General features: G+C 45.6%; 1 protein-coding gene across 3 annotated transcripts in view; it reads left to right on the top strand.

Annotated features, from left to right (window-relative positions):
- The window catches only part of FAM171A1 (family with sequence similarity 171 member A1), a 145,844-nt gene extending 132,066 nt beyond the window's left edge, over positions 1–13,778 (top strand). For all 3 annotated transcript variants that reach the window (XM_037983359.2, XM_073018750.1, XM_037983360.2), the window contains 3 exons: positions 4,355–4,471; positions 9,312–9,426; positions 10,827–13,778. In XM_037983359.2, coding sequence (XP_037839287.2) covers positions 4,355–4,471; positions 9,312–9,426; positions 10,827–12,513 — 1,919 coding nt within the window. In that variant the 3' untranslated portion in view covers positions 12,514–13,778. The remainder of the gene's footprint in view (positions 1–4,354; positions 4,472–9,311; positions 9,427–10,826) is intronic.
- Positions 13,779–19,581: the final 5,803 nt, after the last annotated feature.

Genomic DNA, 19,581 nt, shown 5'->3' with positions numbered 1-19,581 from the left:
GGGTAGGCGGGAGTATTCAGCACAGGAGCAAACAACTTTTAATCCCCACCTCTGTCTTCTTAAGGACATTCATATGTCAGAACCTAGCATTGTAGTTGATCATAATTATGACCCTGAGGGATGAAGAAAAGTCAACATTGTATTCACATTCACAGGACAAGGGGAAATGATGCTTTTTAGAATTTTTGTAAATGGCCTTTTCAAGTTTCGGCAAAGAGTCAGGTTATATAGAAGAGTAGCTCCCAGATGGTTCAGGAGGTGTCCTGGGGATGGCTCTGGTGGGGGGTGGGTGGATATCTCTTTGCCCTCATGCAGAGAAGCTTACCTTTTATCTGTTTCATATGTTAGTTTCCGCCTAAGAATCCATTAAAGAGGGAGTTCACATGCTTTAAAAACTATTTGATAATCAATTATCTAGAAATTTCAGTAATGCAGAATTTCATTCCTTGATACTGCCAGAGAGATCACCCTGTAACCTTCACACACGTGCAGTCCCAGTAACAGGCCCGGCCATAGGCATTGATTGGAACAGAGAGGCACATGTCATTGTCCATCCACCTCCTAAAATGCCAGCTGCACGACCAGGTTGTGTAGCTGCAGCGGTGTGGCTTCTGCAAGAAGAAGCCCGAGTTTCTGGGGTGAGGAAGGAGGAGGCTGTAAGGTCCTGCTTGCCTTCACCACATGACCTTGCCTTGAGTCTGCAAGTCCCAGCAGCCACCTCAGCTGCCTGCTTGTGCAGAGGACACTAAGAGGCAGTGATAAGCCCCTGGAAGAGGCTGGGAAGGGCAGAAAGAGAAGCTCAGGGTGAAGGGGGCTTGAGCAGGTAGCCCAACTGGGCTGCTGTCAGATTAGGGACTGCTGTCTGTCAGACCCCAAGGAGACAGGCTTAAGCAGGACAGCCCTCTGGGCAGATGTCCTCACCCAGTAGCATCCCGAGGCCTCCATACTCAGGGGCAGGTGGACTGACTTAAGAGGCCTTGCAGTGGAGCTTTCTTTGGTCCGTGCAGCAGGAACAACCTGGTTCCTCCCTTGCTGTGTCTCAGCAGTACCTGAGGCTCTCACCATGTGATGAAAGGGCACCCTTCCTGGTTGCAACACCCAGCGATCCCATATTCAGCAGAAGAGACTTTGCAGAGGTCTGTGTGCTCTGCCATCCGGTACCACCAGTAAAGAATCCTGGCCAGGCCAGGCGCGGTGGCTCAAGCCTGTAATCCCAGCACTTTGGGAGGCCGAGACGGGCGGATCACGAGGTCAGGAGATCGAGACCATCCTGGCTAACACGGTGAAACCCCGTCTCTACTAAAAAATACAAAAAACTAGCCAGGTGAGGTGGTGGGCACCTGTAGTCCCAGCTACTCGGGAGGCTGAGGCAGGAGAATGGCGTAAACCCGGGAGGCGGAGCTTGCAGTGAACTGAGATCTGGCCACTGCACTCCAGCCTGGGCGACAGAGCGAGACTCCATCTCAAAAAAAAAAAAAAAATAGAATCCTGGCCCTGGTGTCCACTGCTCTGGTGGTGAAACTGTCTGCCTCCCACAGTGGCATCAGGATTCTGCCATGAGAAGCATGTGTTTCTAGTACACAATTTGTTATCCCGTACTCCCTGGGGCTTATTTCCTCCCACAAAACACGGAAAGCATGAAATGCTTTTGCCAGTAACAGCATAATTGTTGAAACCCCAAACAGTGTCGCACTTTAGCCATGGTAGGCTCTTTCCCAGCTGGTTCTGTTCCCTTTAGTTTGAAAGGGCAGCATCCCAGGCGTGGTCACACTGCCATGGGGATATCCTTCTCTGCCTACCACACCCAGCCTTTTACAGGTTACCAGATATTATTTTTTGATTGCACCTGTAGCTTCCACTCATTCTGAAGTTCTCTGGAGTTCCTACTCTATGCGTATCTCTAGGCGCTGAGAAGAAGACAAAAGCAACACAAGACACAGGCCACACCCATGGAGTTTACAGTCTAAGAAAGGAGATAAGACTGAGGGCCACAGGTTGGCCACCGAAGGCAACATGTGTTTTTGGCAAATGGATGATGCAGTAATACTTGCCCAGGATGTGCCGAGACACGGAAGACCCATGTGTCCTAGAAGGGCCTCTGGGAAAACACTGGGCTTGATTTGAATCTTGAAAGACTGGGTAGATTTTTGGAAGAGAGAAAAACTACATGAGGTTGGAGCTACATTTGCAGGCAGAGTCACAGAATAGATAGAGGTGTGCATTGTGAAGACTGCCTAGCAGGAACTAAAGAGGTGTATGTATACTGTTGCCCAGGCTGGTCTCCAACTCCTAGCTTCAAGTGATCCTCCTGCCTTGGCCTCCCAAAGTGTTTGGATTATAGGCGTGAGCCACCATGCCTGGCCCCTTTTCCTCAATGTGTCAAACATCTTACGTTATCGCTCCCCTAGTACAGTAGCCCTGTAGAACAGGGTGATCTCTAGGAGGGTGCGCTTCGGGAAATGGACCAGAACCGGGCATCCCTTCCCTCATACCCGTTTGCAAAACCTTGCTTACATTCTGCTCTTTCTGGAGCCCAAACCCGCTGGCACAGTGATCCAGCCTGTGGCATGGGAAGGGGGCGATGCCGAGCCCTTGCTGATGCCCGACCTCTCCCACCTGCCCGCTGTGTGCAGCTGCCGTGTGAGCAGAGGAGCGGCTGCAGAGGAGGCATCACCAAGGGCCTCTTCCACCCACTGCATTTGAATGTTGCTATGGCAACTGATAAGGCCTCGAAGCAGCCCGAGTATTGTTTCTTTCTTCAGGGGGAAAAAAAATCCACTACCGCCACCTCTGCATGAGGCATGTAGCTAAGCAAGGCAAGCGTTTGGGTAGAATACAGGCATGAGTCACAGGATGACGATTGTGTCAACGACGAACTACATATACAATAGTGATCCCCTAAGACTATAATTCTGTATTTTTACTGTACCTTTTCTATGTTTAGATACACAGATACTTCCCTGTGTGTGACGGTGGCCTATGGTATTCGGCGCAGTCACATGGTGTACGGGTTTGTAACCTAGGAGCAATGGGTTAGACCGTGTAGCCCAGGTGTACAGGAGGCGGCACCACCTAGGTTTGCATAAGGACACTCTATGATGTTCACACAGCGATGAACGATGCATTTTCAGAATGTATCCCTGTTAAATGACACATGCCTGCGTTTGGTGCACAGCTGGTCTATTTAGGCCTTACAGCCACAGGGTCACCCACGTGGCCATTTCAGGTGGGGATGACTATAGGAGGGAGGTGAGCTGCGCAGGAGCCCTGTGTATGCCGCGACATCTCCATGCTGATAGATCAGGGTGGGTGCACGGGCCGTCTAGAGGTTCACCCCGCCTCTCCCTGGCCTTCTGCCCCACAGCTGCCATCGCAGGCCTCAGAGCAAGGCTCTCTGCAGGTGAGCCCAGGAAAAGGCATCCATTTTTGGCTGGGAAATAGCCCAACAACCTTCAGCAAGTTCATCCTCTTCAATGAGTCTGCTCCTAGAAACTTCACAAAGTAAAAATGCAATCACATGCTGGGAAGGTTGCTAGGAAATGCAGCCTGGTAGAGCAGAAGAAAGAGCACAGCCTCAAGGTCAGGCAGCCCCAGGTTCTTTTCTGCTCTTGGCCACCAAGAGGCCTTGGAAAAGTTTTATAACTCACCAGTCTTCAGTGTCGTGGTGAGAATTATAGATGGTGTATCATAAGACACGTATGCTGCAAATAGCTAGTGCGTAGTAGGTGCGCGTTACTCTCAGATGCTAGCTAATGTAATAACTGGGAGATACAGCGGAGACCTTGACGTAGTTGGCGTTTCCCAGCATTGGAACAAACTGGAAGCTTTTAAAACTGCTCACCGAAGCCAGGGTTACTGGGTGAGAATTTGCAAAGATGGGATGAAGGGATCTATTTTTTCAAAAACACCCCTAGGTAATTCTGATATAGCCAGTGTGCAGTTGTGGATAGAAAATTTGCTCAAGGACAAAGAGCTTGAATGCAGCCTGATTTCCCCCTCTCTTTTCACTCCCACCAGCCCCCATCATGCTGCCTTTATTCTGCTTCTGAGGTCCAAAGGCTTCTGCTAAAATCGTCTGTGTTTGGAAGGAGGGGTGTTTGATAAAGTGGCTGAAAGTAATTTAATTGAGAAGGCAAAGGAACACTAAAGTTGCTCATCTTTCCCTGAAAGGAAATTGAAGAGAATTTCTCCAGAAAGCTGCCTGGGGTCCCTAGATGACACTTTGGCCATCTCAGTTATCTTATAGGTCATAAACGTGACATTTAAGATATTTAAGATGACTTTTACAATATGCTTAAGCCTTACAAAGGAGCTTGGTGTGCTTGTAGCTAACATCTCTTTCTCAATTCCACAGGAACGTGGCTGAAGAGCGGTCTGGGTCTTGTGCACCAGGAAGGCAGCCAGCTGACGTGGACGTACATTGCCCCCCAGTTGGGGTACTGGGTGGCCGCCATGTCCCCTCCCATCCCAGGTAACACGGAGCCAACACTTGCGATGATGCAGCTCAGTTGCTTTGGTCTTTGAGGGTTCAGGCTAAGTATGCTTTTGGAAATAACTTCAACAGGGAAATCACATCTTATTCAAAAATGGCTAAAAGTCTGAAAATGAAATGATGGAAAGAAGGTATTTCGTGGGGGTGGGGGACTTCTGGTTGGAAATATTCCATCCAGGGTAAGAATAATGCATAGAAAATAGTCTTGAGTGCCTGTTTTGTTCAGACAGCTGCCATAGGGAATTCTTCATCAAAAGCCCACAGAGACCAGCAAGATCTCCTCCCTAATTCCTGAAACAGCTGTGGCCTGGTGTAGGCACACATGTAGGGAAAAGCACTCCACAGAGATGCTAGTGGGAAGTCACCATTGAGGGCAGAAAGCCTGGTGGGGCATTTCCAAAAAGGCTTAAACACAAACCAGTTGCTTTGTGTCTAAGAGAATCTTCCCCTCCATTTAGGATATGTCCATTAATGCATATCTTTCAGAATGTGACTAACAGTTTATTTTTTTAACCTATGTTACACCCACAAATATTCTAGAATTTTTTTTTTTTTTTCCAAAATGGTCATCTCAGGAGAATTATTTCCAGCAATGGCTTCTGTTGCTCAAGCTGCCTTTAGAATCTATATTACTTGCACTGCCTTTAGCCTTCATTAGTGAATCTCTTTCTTGGTGGCAAATCTTTATGCTCAAATGGCAAATCTTTATGATTTTTCTTTTTAAACACATCTAAAAATCATGCACATTCAAGACTGGTGAATAAAGCAGGTGACTGAGCTAGGTCGAAATGTGCTGTGATTAAAAGGTGTCTTTTGCAAATGAACCATGAAGGCAGTTCTGAAATGAAAGTTCAAATATTTTAGCAATGGAATTATCACTGGAATTAGCACTTAGACTCACAAAGTAACTGATTTGACGGAGGTCTTTCCTGAACAGATGTTGAAAAATGTGTCACAATGACTTTATATCACCATGCTAAGAAAATTTACACTTCACATCTGTTTTAAGAGTAATATGTTTCGCTTAGCTGGGCGCAGTGGCTCATGCCTGTAATCCCAGCACTTTGGGAGGCTGAGGAGGGCGGACCACGATGTCAGGAGTTCGAGACTATCCTAGCCAACATGGTGAAACCCCGTCTCTACTCAAAATACAAAAATTAGCTGGATGTGGTGGCGCACACCTGTAGTCCCAGCTACTTGGGAGGCTGAGGCAGGAGAATCGCTTGAACCTAGGAGGCAGAGGTTGCAGTGAGCCGAGATTGTGCCACTTGCACTGCAGCCTGGGTGACAGAGCAAGACACCATCTCAAAAAAAAAAAAAAAAAAAAAAAGTAATGTGTTTCCCTTGATGGTATTATTTTTGTCGTGATGTAAGCATGAACCACACACAGAAATGTCCCATGCTCTGAATCTGAAATGCCTAGATTATGACTGAAGAGGAACAAAGGAAGGAAAAGAAACATCTTAAGTACCAAAATAAATGCCATAAAGCCCATGCATTAAAGTGAACTTTAATTTTAGATGTATTTCAGTCTCAGCTATCAGTTTTCCCATCTTGCAGATTAGTATATGCTTTTGTGTATGTTTTGGTTTTGTTGTTGTTTGTTTGCTTTTTGAGATGGGGTTTCGCTCCTGTTGCCCAGGCTGGAGTGCAATGGCATGATCTCAGCTCATTGCCACCTCTGCCTCCTGGGTTCGAGTGATTCTCCTGCCTCAGCTTCTGGAGTAGCTGAGATTACAGGTGTCCGCCACCACACCTGGCTAATTTTTGTGTTTTAGTAGAGGTGGGGTTTCACCATGTTAGTCAGGCTGGTCTTGAACTTCTGACCTCAGGTGATCCACCCGCCTTAGCCTCCCAAAGTGCTGAAATTACAGGCGTGACCCTCTGCGCCCTGCCATTATATGCTTTTGTAAGGCAGGATGAAGGGAACTGCTAGACGTAGGTCCCCTTGAGAGCTTCCTAGCAGTGAAGGAAGAGACTCAAGGCTATAAAAAGCATACACAGGCCAGGGCATGGTAACTCACACCTGTAATCCCAGCAATTTGGGAGTCAAGGCAGGAGGATCTCTTGAGCCCAGGAGTTCAAGACCAGCCTGGGCAATACAGCAAGACCCCATCTCTAAAATGTTTTTTTTTTAATTAGCCAGGGATGGTAGCATTCACCGGTAGTCGCAGCTACTTGAGAGGGTGAGGCAGGAGGATCCCATGAGCTCAGGAGTTCAAGGCTGCAGTGAGCTATGGTCACATCACTGCACTCCAGCCTGGATGACAGAGTGAGACCCCATCTCAAAAGTAACACAAAGCATACCCACTACAGCCTCTAATGGTATTTAATGTGGGGATACATATGTCAGTCATCTCACAACCCACCTTTATAACAACAAATTACACTAATATTGGACTTTTATGAACTCAAAAGCAACAACAAAATAATGTAGGTTGTGTTCCTTAACTCCTTGTTTAAGAAGGAAGTGAAATATAGCTGTGAATTTTATAAAGAATTGCACTGGCAGAGGTTAAAACAATAATGCTGGCCGGGCGCTGTGGCTCATGCCTATAATCCCAGCACTTTGAGAGGCCAAGGTGCGCGAATCACAAGATCAGGAGATCAAGACCATCCTGGCTAACACGTTGAAACCTCATCTCTACTAAAAATACAAAAAATTAGCCAGACATGGTGGTGCACGACTATAGTCCCAGCTACTCGGGAGGCTGAGGCAAGAGAATTGCTCAAACCTGGGAGACAGAGGTTGCAATTAGTCGAGATCATGCCACTGCACTCCAGCCTGGGTGATAGAGTGAGACTCCGTCTCAAAACAAAACAAAACAAAACAAAACAAAACAAAAAAAAAAAAAATGCTTTGAGTACTTAAAGGACAAAGCATCAGTATTTGGAAATATTTTTACGTGTACCCTAAGTGTCTTGGTGACTCCTGACAAAGCTTTGGTACATCCGTGGAAATTGTCTTTGCATTAAAAAAAATTGTTTCTCTGGGCCGGGCGCAGTGGCTCACGCCTGTAATCCCAGCACGTTGGGAGGCCAAAGCAGGTGGATCACGAGGTCAGGAGTTCAAGACCAGCCTGGCCAAGATGGTGAAACCCCATCTCTACTAAAAATACAAAAATTAGCCAGGCATGATGGTGGGCACCTATAATCCCAGCTACTCAGGAGGCTGAGGCAGGAGAATCACTTGAACCCAGGAGGCGGAGGTTGCAGTGAGCTGAGTTCGCACCACTGCACTCTAGCCTGGATGACAGAGCAAAGACTCCAACTCAAAAAAAAATTGTTTCTCTGAACAAGTAAGCCAGTATTTAATTGTCAGTTATTTTTCCAATTTTTGTAAACTTTAACCCTCTCCTCCCACTCCACTGAAGTAATTATATCTGAAAGAGAATGGTGTTTCTCGTGAATTTAAGTAACATCACTATTTTCAAAAACTGGTAAATCTTGGGTTTATCTAGGTCTTAAATTAGGAGATTTGTCCCCTTAAGAAGATTTTTAAAGAAATCTATGTCTTAGAATATCAAAAATCAAAAATAAGCAAATGGGTGTCTGTGGTGTTTAGTAATCAAAACCATGCTACTCTGAAATAATATGAAACCAGTTCATTTTGACCCATGTATTCGTACACTGCCAGGAAACTCGGACACTAATAAATACCTAAATATTGGCATGTGGGGAGGTTTTTGTTGTCGTTGATCTGTTGTTAGTAACATTAAGATAGATTTGTACTACTATGGAACATAAAATGTGAGTTAAGCTACCTCTTGGGATTTTTTACAACATAAACTTAAAATATTTTTACCTTTGGTAACCTTATGTATAAGTTCTAAAGAGATCTGTGGCCATGTAAGGTTAGCTATTTTGAAAAGGCATAAAAAAGATCTTGTTTTTAAAGATGGTTATCATTTTAGTCATATTTGATACCTGTATTAAGTTTTAAAAGTTGTTGACTTTTTTAAATCACAGGAAATTTATGTCATACATTTGAACTGATTTATTTAGACTAAGGGCTCTCCAGATAGTAATGAATGACTGCCCGGGAAAAGCAAGAATAAAACTTTGTGGATTGTTTTTTTTTTTTTCCTCCCCTGCAATATAAAATTCCCAGATAGTCAGGCCATCTTTCTGAAGGTGAGAGTCCCAGTCATTATATCATCATGCGTTCATTTTCTTGCATTAAAAGATCACATGGCTGGGCACAGTGGCTCATGCCTATAATCCCACCACTTTGGTAGGCCAAGGCAGGCGGATTGCTTGAACTCAGGAGTTCAAGACCTGCCTGGGCAACATAGTGAGAGCACTGCCTCTAAAAAAATATACAAAAACTAGCCAGATGTGGTGATGCACGTCTGTAGTCCCAGCTATTCTGGAGGCTGAGGCAGGAGGATTAATGGAACCCAGGAGGTCAAGGCTACAGTGAGCCATGATTATATCACTGTGTTCCAGCCTGGGTGACAGAATGAGACCCTGTCTCAAAAAAAAAAAAAATTAAAATAAAAAGGTCATGTATTTCAAATAAGGCACATGCTACCAAGTGAGGCACACTTCTCCGCTTGGGGGGGCCCTTGACGTAACCACATCTTGTCTTTGAGTATTCAAAATTCTCCTGGCCACGGGAGCTTCCATGATAGTCGTGCTAATCACTAATGCAATGCTGGTGGTACCCCAAGTGCGTGATCCAAGGGTGTTTTCCTCTGGCCACTGCTCTATGCCCCAGCCAAGAAGAGTAAGCACAAGACACTGTGTTCTCAATGAATGATCCCTCTTTTGAGTTAAAGGTGTTCAAAACTCTAAATGCCATTTTCTGACCTTCTAGGTCCCGTTGTAACACAGGACATTACCACGTATCACACGGTGTTTCTTTTGGCCATTTTAGGAGGAATGGCTTTCATACTTTTGGTTTTGCTGTGTCTCCTTTTATATTATTGCAGGTAAAGTTTTACCATTTTGGCAATATCTTTTTTAATTCACAATTTCTTGGGCAATTGATACTTACAAGCATTGATATGGAGGTGGGTTTTTTTTTTTTTAATTTTTCTAAATTGAAGTACTTTTTCTTCCCATGAAAAAGTAAGAACTCACATTTGTGATCTAAGTTGCAACTTAACAAATAGTACGTGTAAAGCATGCTGCGTGGATAACATTGCTTAGAAGGGGAATTATGAAAAAGAGTTTAACAATGGTCATATGATTTATTCAGAGTATCCCTAAACGCTGGTTAAGAGATGATACTCTCAAGGGCAAAGCAGAACTCTTCTTATTTGGGCTGGGCACGGTGGCTCACAACTATAATCCCAGCACTTTAGGAGGCCAAGGTGGGCGGATCACTTGAGGTCAGAAGCTCAAGACCAGCCTGGCCAACTTGGCAAAACTCCATTTCTACCAAAAATATAAAAATTAGCTGGGCATGGTGGCTCACACCTATAATCCCAGCTACTCAAGAGGCTGAGGCAGGAGAGACGCTTGGACCCAAAAGGCAGAGGTTGTAGTGAGCCAAGATCGCACCACTGTACTCCAGCCTGGGTGACAGAGCAAGACTCAGTCAAAAAAAAAATTCTTGTTTGGATGCTGTGTGTGATCAGTTTGCAAAAATATTTATTGTCAACTCTTGACTAACCCCTTTGAAATAAGTAATTTGGCTTATAAAAGCCTTTAAGTTTAGCTATTTTAAAAAGGCATTATAGAGGAAAATTTTATTTTTAAAAATGCAAAGCATTTTAGTCACATTTGACACTCTTTAATAAGTTGTTGACTTTTTTAAGTCATAGAAAAATGTATGTCATACATTTAATTCATTTAGGCAAAGGGCTTTCCAGACAGTAAAAGATGAAATCTCTGGATTATCCTACTCTGGGTTAAAATAAGGATAAGGACCAGGCATGGTGGCCTAGCACTTTGGAAGGCCGAAACGGGAGGACTGCTTGAGGCCAGGAGTTTAAGACCAGCCTGGGCAACACAGGGAGACCCCATCTCTACAAAAAACTAAAAATCAAAAATTAGCTGGGCATAGTGGCGTGTGCCTGTGGTCCCAGCTGCTTCAGAGAATGAGGTGGGAGGATCACTTGAGCCCACGAGGTCGAGGCTGCGGTGAGCTATGATCGTACCACTGCACTCCAACCTGGGTGACAGAGCAAGATGCTGTCTCAAAAAATAAAAATAAATTAAAAAAAAAAGGACAGGGTGTGGGGTGAGAAGGCTTCTGCCTGCTGATGGCTTGTTTTGTCTTGTTTCTCCCTGTGGAAATTGAGAATTAGGATTTTACCTGAAACTTGAAACTTTTCCATTGTGAGAATCACTAATCTTTGGGTTTGGATTGTGTCTTTGGTCGCAGGAGGAAGTGCTTGAAACCTCGTCAGCACCACAGAAAGCTGCAGCTCCCTGCAGGGCTGGAGAGTTCCAAAAGAGACCAGTCCACGTCCATGTCACACATCAACTTGCTGTTTTCACGCCGAGCATCAGAATTCCCTGGCCCGCTGTCCGTCACCAGCCACGGCCGCCCCGAGGCCCCAGGCACGAAGGAGCTGATGAGTGGAGTCCATTTGGAAATGATGTCTCCTGGCGGGGAAGGGGACCTGCACACCCCCATGCTCAAGCTCTCCTACAGCACCTCCCAGGAATTTAGCTCCCGGGAGGAGCTCCTCTCTTGCAAGGAAGAGGATAAGAGCCAGATCTCCTTTGATAACCTCACGCCAAGCGGGACGCTGGGGAAAGACTACCATAAGTCAGTGGAGGTTTTTCCCTTAAAGGCAAGAAAATCTATGGAAAGAGAAGGCTACGAGTCCTCGGGCAATGCTGACTACAGGGGTAGTTACAACACCGTGCTCTCACAGCCTTTATTTGAAAAGCAGGACAGAGAAGGTCCAGCGTCTGCAGGAAGCAAACTCACCATTCAGGAACATCTGTATCCCACACCTTCATCGCCTGAGAAAGAACAGCTGCTGGACCGCAGACCAACTGAATGTATGATGTCGCGATCGGTCGATCACCTCGAGAGACCTACGTCCTTCCCGCGGCCCGGCCAGTTGATCTGCTGCAGTTCTGTCGACCAGGTCAATGACAGCGTTTACAGGAAGGTGCTGCCTGCCTTGGTCATCCCGGCTCATTATATGAAACTCCCCGGGGACCACTCCTATGTCAGCCAGCCTCTGGTCGTCCCGGCTGATCAACAGCTTGAACTAGAAAGACTACAGGCTGAGCTGTCCAGTCCCCATGCCGGGATCTTCCCACACCCGTCCTCGCAGATCCAGCCCCAGCCCCTGGCTTCCCAGGCCATCTCTCAGCAGCACCTGCAGGACGCAGGCACCCGGGAGTGGAGCCCTCAGAATGCATCCATGTCGGAGTCTCTCTCCATCCCAGCTTCCCTGAATGACGCGGCTTTGGCTCAGATGAACAGTGAGGTGCAGCTCCTGACTGAAAAGGCGCTGATGGAGCTTGGGGGTGGGAAGCCACTTCCACACCCCCGGGCGTGGTTCGTCTCCTTGGATGGCAGGTCCAACGCTCACGTTAGACATTCATACATTGATCTCCAAAGAGCTGGAAGGAACGGAAGTAATGATGCCAGTTTGGACTCTGGCGTGGATATGAATGAACCAAAATCTGCCCGGAAGGGAAGGGGAGACGCTTTGTCTCTGCAGCAGAACTACCCGCCCATCCAAGGGCACCAGCAGAAAGAGCCTCGAGCCCCAGACAGCACGGCCTACACGCAGCTCGTGTACCTGGATGACGTGGAACAGAGTGGCAGCGAGTGTGGGACCACGGTCTGTACCCCCGAGGACAGTGCCCTGCGATGCTTGTTGGAGGGGCCGAGTCGGAGAAGTGGTGGCCAGCTGCCCAGCCTGCAGGAGGAGACGACCAGACGGACTGCGGACGCCCCCCCGGAGCCAGCCGTCAGCCCCCACCAGAGAAGATCTGCCCACGAGGAAGAGGACGACGATGATGATGATGACCAAGGAGAAGACAAGAAAAGCCCCTGGCAGAAACGGGAGGAGAGGCCCCTGATGGCGTTTAACATTAAATGAGCTATTGCAGAGCCACCTGACTGTGGAATATAAAATTGCCAAATATGCTTTCTCATGGAAGTGCGTATCCATTCGTGGAGGAAACAGAACGGCAGCCCCGCCGTGGGACGGACGTGGACATTGACTGCATTCCTGTTTGCCGTGTAAATGTTAGAAGGGAATTAAAGTTATTACTCAGAATAAAGGATGACTTTGGCGGATGTCGCCCCTGCAAGGAGGTGGCTGAAAGTGGTGTCCAGATGTCCTTCCGGGGACTTGATGTATCCGCCACCAGGGACATTAAGAAACCGCACGTGATGTCGCTACGCTCTAACGATCACCTCAGTTCTCCCTCTGATTCTGGGAACAGATGAAACTCTTTTTGCATCGCTTGAGTCATTTTTATCACAATCCTACTGTGAAGCTGTCATTGAGAACTTAGGTTGGCACGTAGCGTCTCAAGGTATGCGTTCTCTCGAAGGAAAGCTATGCATCGCTGCTTCGTTGTCTGATTTTGCTTAGATTTTGCTTTGGTTAGGTTGCGTTTTGGGGTTTGCCTTTTTTTGTTGTCGCTTCAATGCAATTTGGTTGTAAAGAGTTGATTCCTTTGTGTTCATCTGTTCTGCTTCTCAGCAGTCCATCTCAGTGTCTCCCTTCAGGAACCGCCGAGTGTCCTCTCGTAACATCCAAGCCTTTTAATGAAATCGTACTGAAATCTGTATCAGCTAAGAGTCCTCCAATCCTGGTCCCATTAACTCCAAGTGCCTTTTTTACAGTGACAACAGACAGTCCCTCGCTTTTTGTTGTTGTTGGTTTTCTTAACTCGTTTAATGAAACTGCCTGGATTTTATACAGTTATTAAAGGATGTCCCTTTTGCTTTAAACTGCATGCTGCCAAGTGCCATTTGGGGTCAGCATCCTCATTTCAACACAGTGTGCTCTCTAGTTATCATGTGTAACGTGGGTTCTGTTTAGCGAAGATAGACTAGAGGACACGTTAGAGATGCCCTTCCCTGTTCCATCCCTGTGGCACCGTTATGGTTTTTTGGCTGTTTGTATATACGGTTACGTATTAACTCTGGAATCCTATGGACTCATCTTGCTCACCCAGCGTGGGAGTCTGGATTGAGCAAGTGGGCTGAATGTGACTATTAAAAAATTAAAAAAAAAAAAAATCTTATGTACTATCCAAAAGTGCCAGAATGACTCTTCTGTGCATTCTTCTTAAAGAGCTGCTTGGTTATCCAAAAATGAAAATTCAAAATAAACTCTGAAGAAAAGGAAAACTGTCTTTGTGGTCATTTGCATTCATTCTGAGCCATTATCTGTTTCAAAGTTGTTATTAAGACTTTGTCAGGCCAAGCATGGTGACTCACACCTGTAATCCTAGCACTCTGGGAGGCCGAAGCGGGAGGATCACTTGAACTCGGGATCACTTGAGCCCATCTCTACAAAAAAAAATTTTTTTTAATTTCCTGGTTGCAGTCACTTAAGTCACCAGCCTTCAGTGAGCCATGATGGTACTACTGCACTCCAACATGGGGAAGAGAGCAGATCCTGTCTCAAAAAAAAAAAAAAAAAAAAAAAAGGTCTTTGTCATTGTTTCCTTGGCAGCAGTCTGCAATGCAGTTGTCAGACTTGTATTTGGAGAGTCACCACCTAGACACCTAGGAATTTCCTCTAGGGTTAAAATCTATAAAAAATCCGCCTTTGTCTTTAGTTTTGTTCAAGAACACCAGATAACATTTTGCTGTGTTTCAGGTAAAGAGGGATGTCTGCACTTCAGAAGAATCTGATGTTTCATGGTCAGTATTGATCCATCTTGGAAGAGCTTCAAGAAGATATCATTAGAATGACCAGAAGCCTCCTAGATGTGTAAAACTATTCATCAAAATAAAATAATTAATGGAGGTGTCGGGACATAACTGGCAGAAATAAATTAAGCCAGCTATGTTTACAGTCAACAAAATCAGTATTCGTAAATTCCATGCAGGCAGAGAACTAATCATGGTGGTTTTAATGATTTTCATTCTCAAGTGGTGATGTTGCCTATTTGGCTTTTAAGGGGGAAAATTGTTGAGCAAGTTCTTGACAGTGGAACAGCTAGCCAGATGGGAACCTGGGGAGCTAAGGAGTGAGACGCCCTTTGCGTGGGAGCGAACATCTCACCAATAGGTGGCAGGGTCATCCTTGCAGACCTGGCTAAGACTCCAGGGAGAAGCCATCGGTCAACTCCCCTGAAAAGAATAAGGAAGTTGCTCCTCCAGGAAAATCCAGGGCCAGACCTAGATGAGGAGGGGCGAGGGAGGAAGTGCTGAACGACCTCTCTGCTGTCATTGACCCCAGTCCTTTGCAGCTCTAAGGTTGCTGCCGATGGAATCACCTCCTTAAAACATCAGTTTCTAGAAGAGCCTCGTTTAATGCATGTTACCTGGGAAAGGCAGGTAGCACATTAACTGTAAACGCTGATCCTGAGAGATCTGGCAGGAAGATGGGGGTGGAGAAGGCTGCTTTGCTGACTCCTCATTACGTGAGACTCACCTGGATGGGCCCCGATGTATTAAACAGCCAGCAGCAGTCACAGCATGCTGTGTGCCCAGGACAACAAGCAGGTGAGTTTGCAGAAGGGCAACTGGGTCGGCCGAAGATTTTAATCACATTTTAACAGTTGTCCAAACTGGGGCTCAAGGGTTCTCATTTTCTCAGGGTGCCAATGCTGGTCACTAGAGTGGGATTCTCTGAATGCAGCACCATGGCCTCAGACTTGACACATTTATCCTCTCTCTCCCCACGGAGGGTGGGAGAGCGAGTATGTCACGGTATTCCAAATCAGTTACATGGTCTGAAGGACCACAACCATCAAAGGCATCTTGCTCCCGCCCCCTAGTGGTGAGTTTTCCCCACCTGTGACGGTTTAGTCCAGGCACACAGGACCACTCTGGGAAGGTAGGGGTGGGTATGCACAGGGAGGAATCTGTCACCTGGTCTGTCCCCCAGGTGAGGTGGGTGGGGAAAAGGGGACTGAGGTTCCTGGAGTCTCTACCTGGAAACAATGTATTGGAAAAAATCATTGCATTCAATCCTCAAAATCTTTCAAGGAAAGACTGTTTATTCTTCTTTGTTTTACACTTAAGTTGAGGTTTAGTGGTTAATTGAGGTCACTCAGCTAGAAACAGTGGTGTGTGGCTTAAACAGCCAGCTCTCTGGAAATGAATGCACTTAAATTATATTGTCCCTGATAAAGGATGTATAGCACACAACTTACAAATGGAATACATAATAATCTGTCTAATGAAATACATAAAGCTGGGCATGGCAGCTCAGGCCTGTAATCCCAGCACTTCTGGGAGGCTGAGGTGAGTGGATATCTTAAGGTCAGGAGTTCGAGATCAGCCTGGGCAACATGGTGAAACCCCTTCTCCACTAAAACTACAAAATTTAGCCGGGTGTGGTGGCAGGTGCCTGTAATCCCAGCTACTCGGGAGGCTGAGGCAGGAGAATCTCTTGAACCCAGGAGGCAGAGGTTGCAGTGAGCCGAGATCATGCCACTGCACTCCAGCCTGGGCGACAGAGTGAGACTCTATCTCAAAAAAAAGAAAAGAAAAAGAAAAAAACATAATATTCCGTGGTAAATTCCCTTTGATGATTGGTTCTCACAATGCTTTCATAGATTTTTATCATAGCCAGTCTTGTTACAGTTGACAAGAGTGTAGCTCAAACATGATTTTGTCTTTTTTTTTTTTTCTTTTTGAGACAGAATCTCACTCTGTCAGCCAAGTTGGAGTGCAGTGGCATGATCTCCGCTCACTGCAACCTCCACCTCCCAGGTTCAAGCGGTTCTCCTGCCTCAGCCTCCTGAGTAGCTGGTACTGGTACTACATGTGCACACCACCATGTCCAGATAATTTTTGTATTCTTTTAGTAGAGATGGGTCTTCGCCACGTTGGCCAGGCTGGTCTCGAACTCCTGACCTCAAGTGATCCACCCGCCTTGGCCTCCGAAAGTGCTGGGATTACAGGCATGAGCCACAACACCTGGCCTCATTTTGTCATTTTGTTGTATTAATGATTAAGGCAAAAAGGAAGCCCTCAGAATGTCATTTGTTCATCAATCATGGAGTGACAACTTTCCTGAATCAGTATTCAGTAGTTTTTGAATACTGGAACATTTCCTCAACTTTTTGTATTATTTGCAATATAATGGTTCCAGGAATGATACAGTTTTAAGGTGAATCTGCATTATTAACATTGTCTAGGTTTAAGAAAGTGATGGAGAAAATCAACAAATCAAGCCCCGATTGTAGCATTTGCCAGTTTCCGTAGTGTAAATCCTCCCATTGTGGTCAGTTACAAGTAACGAGGGTGACCTGAGTCACTGCACACAAGAGTTGGGAAGAGATCCGTGGTAGCACAGTTCTATTTCCACTAAACAGATACAAGGCAGGGAAATAACCTCAGATAATAAAATACACAGTTGATCCTCGGTATGCATGGATTCCGTCTTTGCGAATTTCTACTTGCTAGTTTTAGCAAGTGAAAACTAAACTAAAACTAGCAAGTAGGGGAATTCGCAAAGACAGAATTCATGCATAGCGAGGATCAACTGTGTATCTTGCAGCACCAAAATCAATACTCACTGTGTTTTCATGGTCATTTATGGGGATGTGTAGAGGGATGAAAGATGCATTGCCCAACATGCACGTTTTCAGCTGCGGTCAAACGTAGCAACGCTTCGCCGTCTTGTTCACCTGTCACGCTGTACACAGGTGTCCCTTGCACAGTCTGTGTTGTGCTTCATTTTCTACATTTTTATGCTTTTGCTTGGTGATCTCACTGTTTAAAATGGCCTCCAAGTACAGTGCTTAAGTGCTGGCTAGCGTTCCTAAGCGTGGGAAAGCCGGGATGTCCCTTATGGAGAAATCGTGTGTTATTGAGCGTGAGTTGTAGTGCTGTTGGCCGTGAGTGCAATGTTCATGAACCGACTATAGATATCAAATGAGATGTCTTTAAATGGAAGGGTATGAAACAAGGTTATATGTGAGCAGTTGATGGAAATACTGTGTCCAGAGGATTTCAGGAGGCCCCCACCTTTCCCGCATAGCCCTGGAGAACTGCAGGCCTGGACTAAACCTTCACAGGAAATACCTTCTTCTGTAGTTCCTCCAGATGCAAGGGTTCTAGTATTGCACTCACTAGTTCAGTGTTCCCGGCAACTTTATAGAACATAACTACTGCGGATAATCATTAATAGGCTCAAGTAAATAGGAAATGAGTTGTAAGTAATTACCTTTGTTTTGGTATAATGTAAACTTGTAATATTTAATTGTTAAAAATGACTATGTCTACTAACTGACCTGCAAAATCCCTGAAATTGTAGAACATCACTCCTAAGTCCACTCCAGCATGCCGCCCACTAGAAGGGAACAAACCATGCATGAACCAAGGTCTACCTGACTCCAAAACCTAGTCTCTTGCTTTTTATTTTTTATTCTTATTTATTTAAGCCTTTTGAGACAGAGGCTCGCTCTGTTGCCCAGGTTGTAGTGCAATGGCATGATCTCGGCTCACTGGAACTTCCACCTCCCGGGTTCAAGCGATTATCCTGCCTCAGCCTCCTGAGTAGCTGGGGCTACAGGCATGGGCCACCACGCTCAGCTAATTTTTATATTAGCCATGTTGGCCAGCCTGGTCTCGAACTCGAACTCCTGACCTCAGATGATCCACCCGCCTCGGCCTCCCAAAGTGCTGAGATTATAGTCGTGAGCCACCGCGCCTGACCTTTTTAAGCCTTTTTATTCTGAAATTATTTTAAGTTGCAAAAATAGTACAGAGAGTTCCTTTATCCTTCATGCAGCTTCCCTGGGGTTACCATCTTACAGAACCATGAGGTATTTGTCAAAAGTAAGAAATCAACATTGGCACAATACTATGAACTAAATAACAAACTATAGTCCACTTCACCAATTTCCCCACTGATGTCCAAAAAAGTGCATATTTTATACAATACACTCATCATTCTTTGAAAAATCAGAAAGTAGAAATATGAAAAGAATTTAAAAATCACAGTCACCAAAAACTACCATCCAGACACAACTATAGCTGACATTTTGTGCTTTACCCATATAAATACTTCTACACAAGGATGCCCACTCCACGTTCAGTCTCCTTCTCTCACTAGATACTGTATTCTAAATGGCCTTCCATGTTAGCAATGATAACTCCAAATCATAACTTTTATTTCATTAAGATTTTTTTAACTTTTTGAGGCTTCAGATGGAAACCCCTAATTAGGACAGAAAAGTCCTGGTGAAATTGCTCACCAGGTTGTGGTGGTGACTCAGGGTGCAAGATGGGCAATCTTCGTTGGGGAGAAAACTCAGAGAACTTCTCTTGGTGCAGGTTTGGCTGCAGGACTTGGGAGGAATTTATGAAAGTGTTTAGCCAGGCATGGTGGCTCACACCTGTGATCCCAGCGCTTTAGGAGGCCGAGGCAGGTGGATAACCTGAGGTCGGGAGTTCAAGACCAGCCTGACCAACATGGAGAAACCCCATCTCCATTAAAAATACAAAATTAGCTGGGGTGGTGGTGCATGCCTGTAATCCTAGCTACTTGGGAGGCTGAGGCAGGAGAATCACTTGAACCCAGGAGGTGGAGGTTGCAGTGAGCTGAGTTCGCACCACTGCACTCTAGCCTGAGCAAAAGACGCCGTCTCAGAAAAAAAAAGAGCAAAGACTCCGTCTCAAAAAAAAAAAAAAAAAAAAAAAAATTATTTCTCTGAACAAGTAAGCCAGTATCTAATTGTCAGTTATTTTTCCAATTTTTGTAAACTTTAACCCCCTCCTCCCATTCCATTGAAGTAAGAGCGAAGACCCATCTCAAAAAAAAAAGAAAGAAAGTGTGTGCCCTAAGCTCTGCCAGGGTATACACAACATCATTTAAGTGATACTGACCCTGTGTATTTGGAACTTTATTTAGGATAAACTAGCACAGACAAATGCAAAAACAAAGAGGCATCACACCCAAGAAAATCAAACCAGAACCATAACGGAAGGAAACCAGAAAAGCCACAGAATGGTACGTAGGCCACAA

Source organism: Chlorocebus sabaeus, chromosome 9 (assembly GCF_047675955.1).
Source record: "Chlorocebus sabaeus isolate Y175 chromosome 9, mChlSab1.0.hap1, whole genome shotgun sequence".
Lineage (NCBI taxonomy): Eukaryota > Metazoa > Chordata > Mammalia > Primates > Cercopithecidae > Chlorocebus > Chlorocebus sabaeus.
The sequence above is the reverse complement of the archived record's forward strand: the minus strand, read 5'-3'. Positions and strand labels throughout refer to the sequence as shown.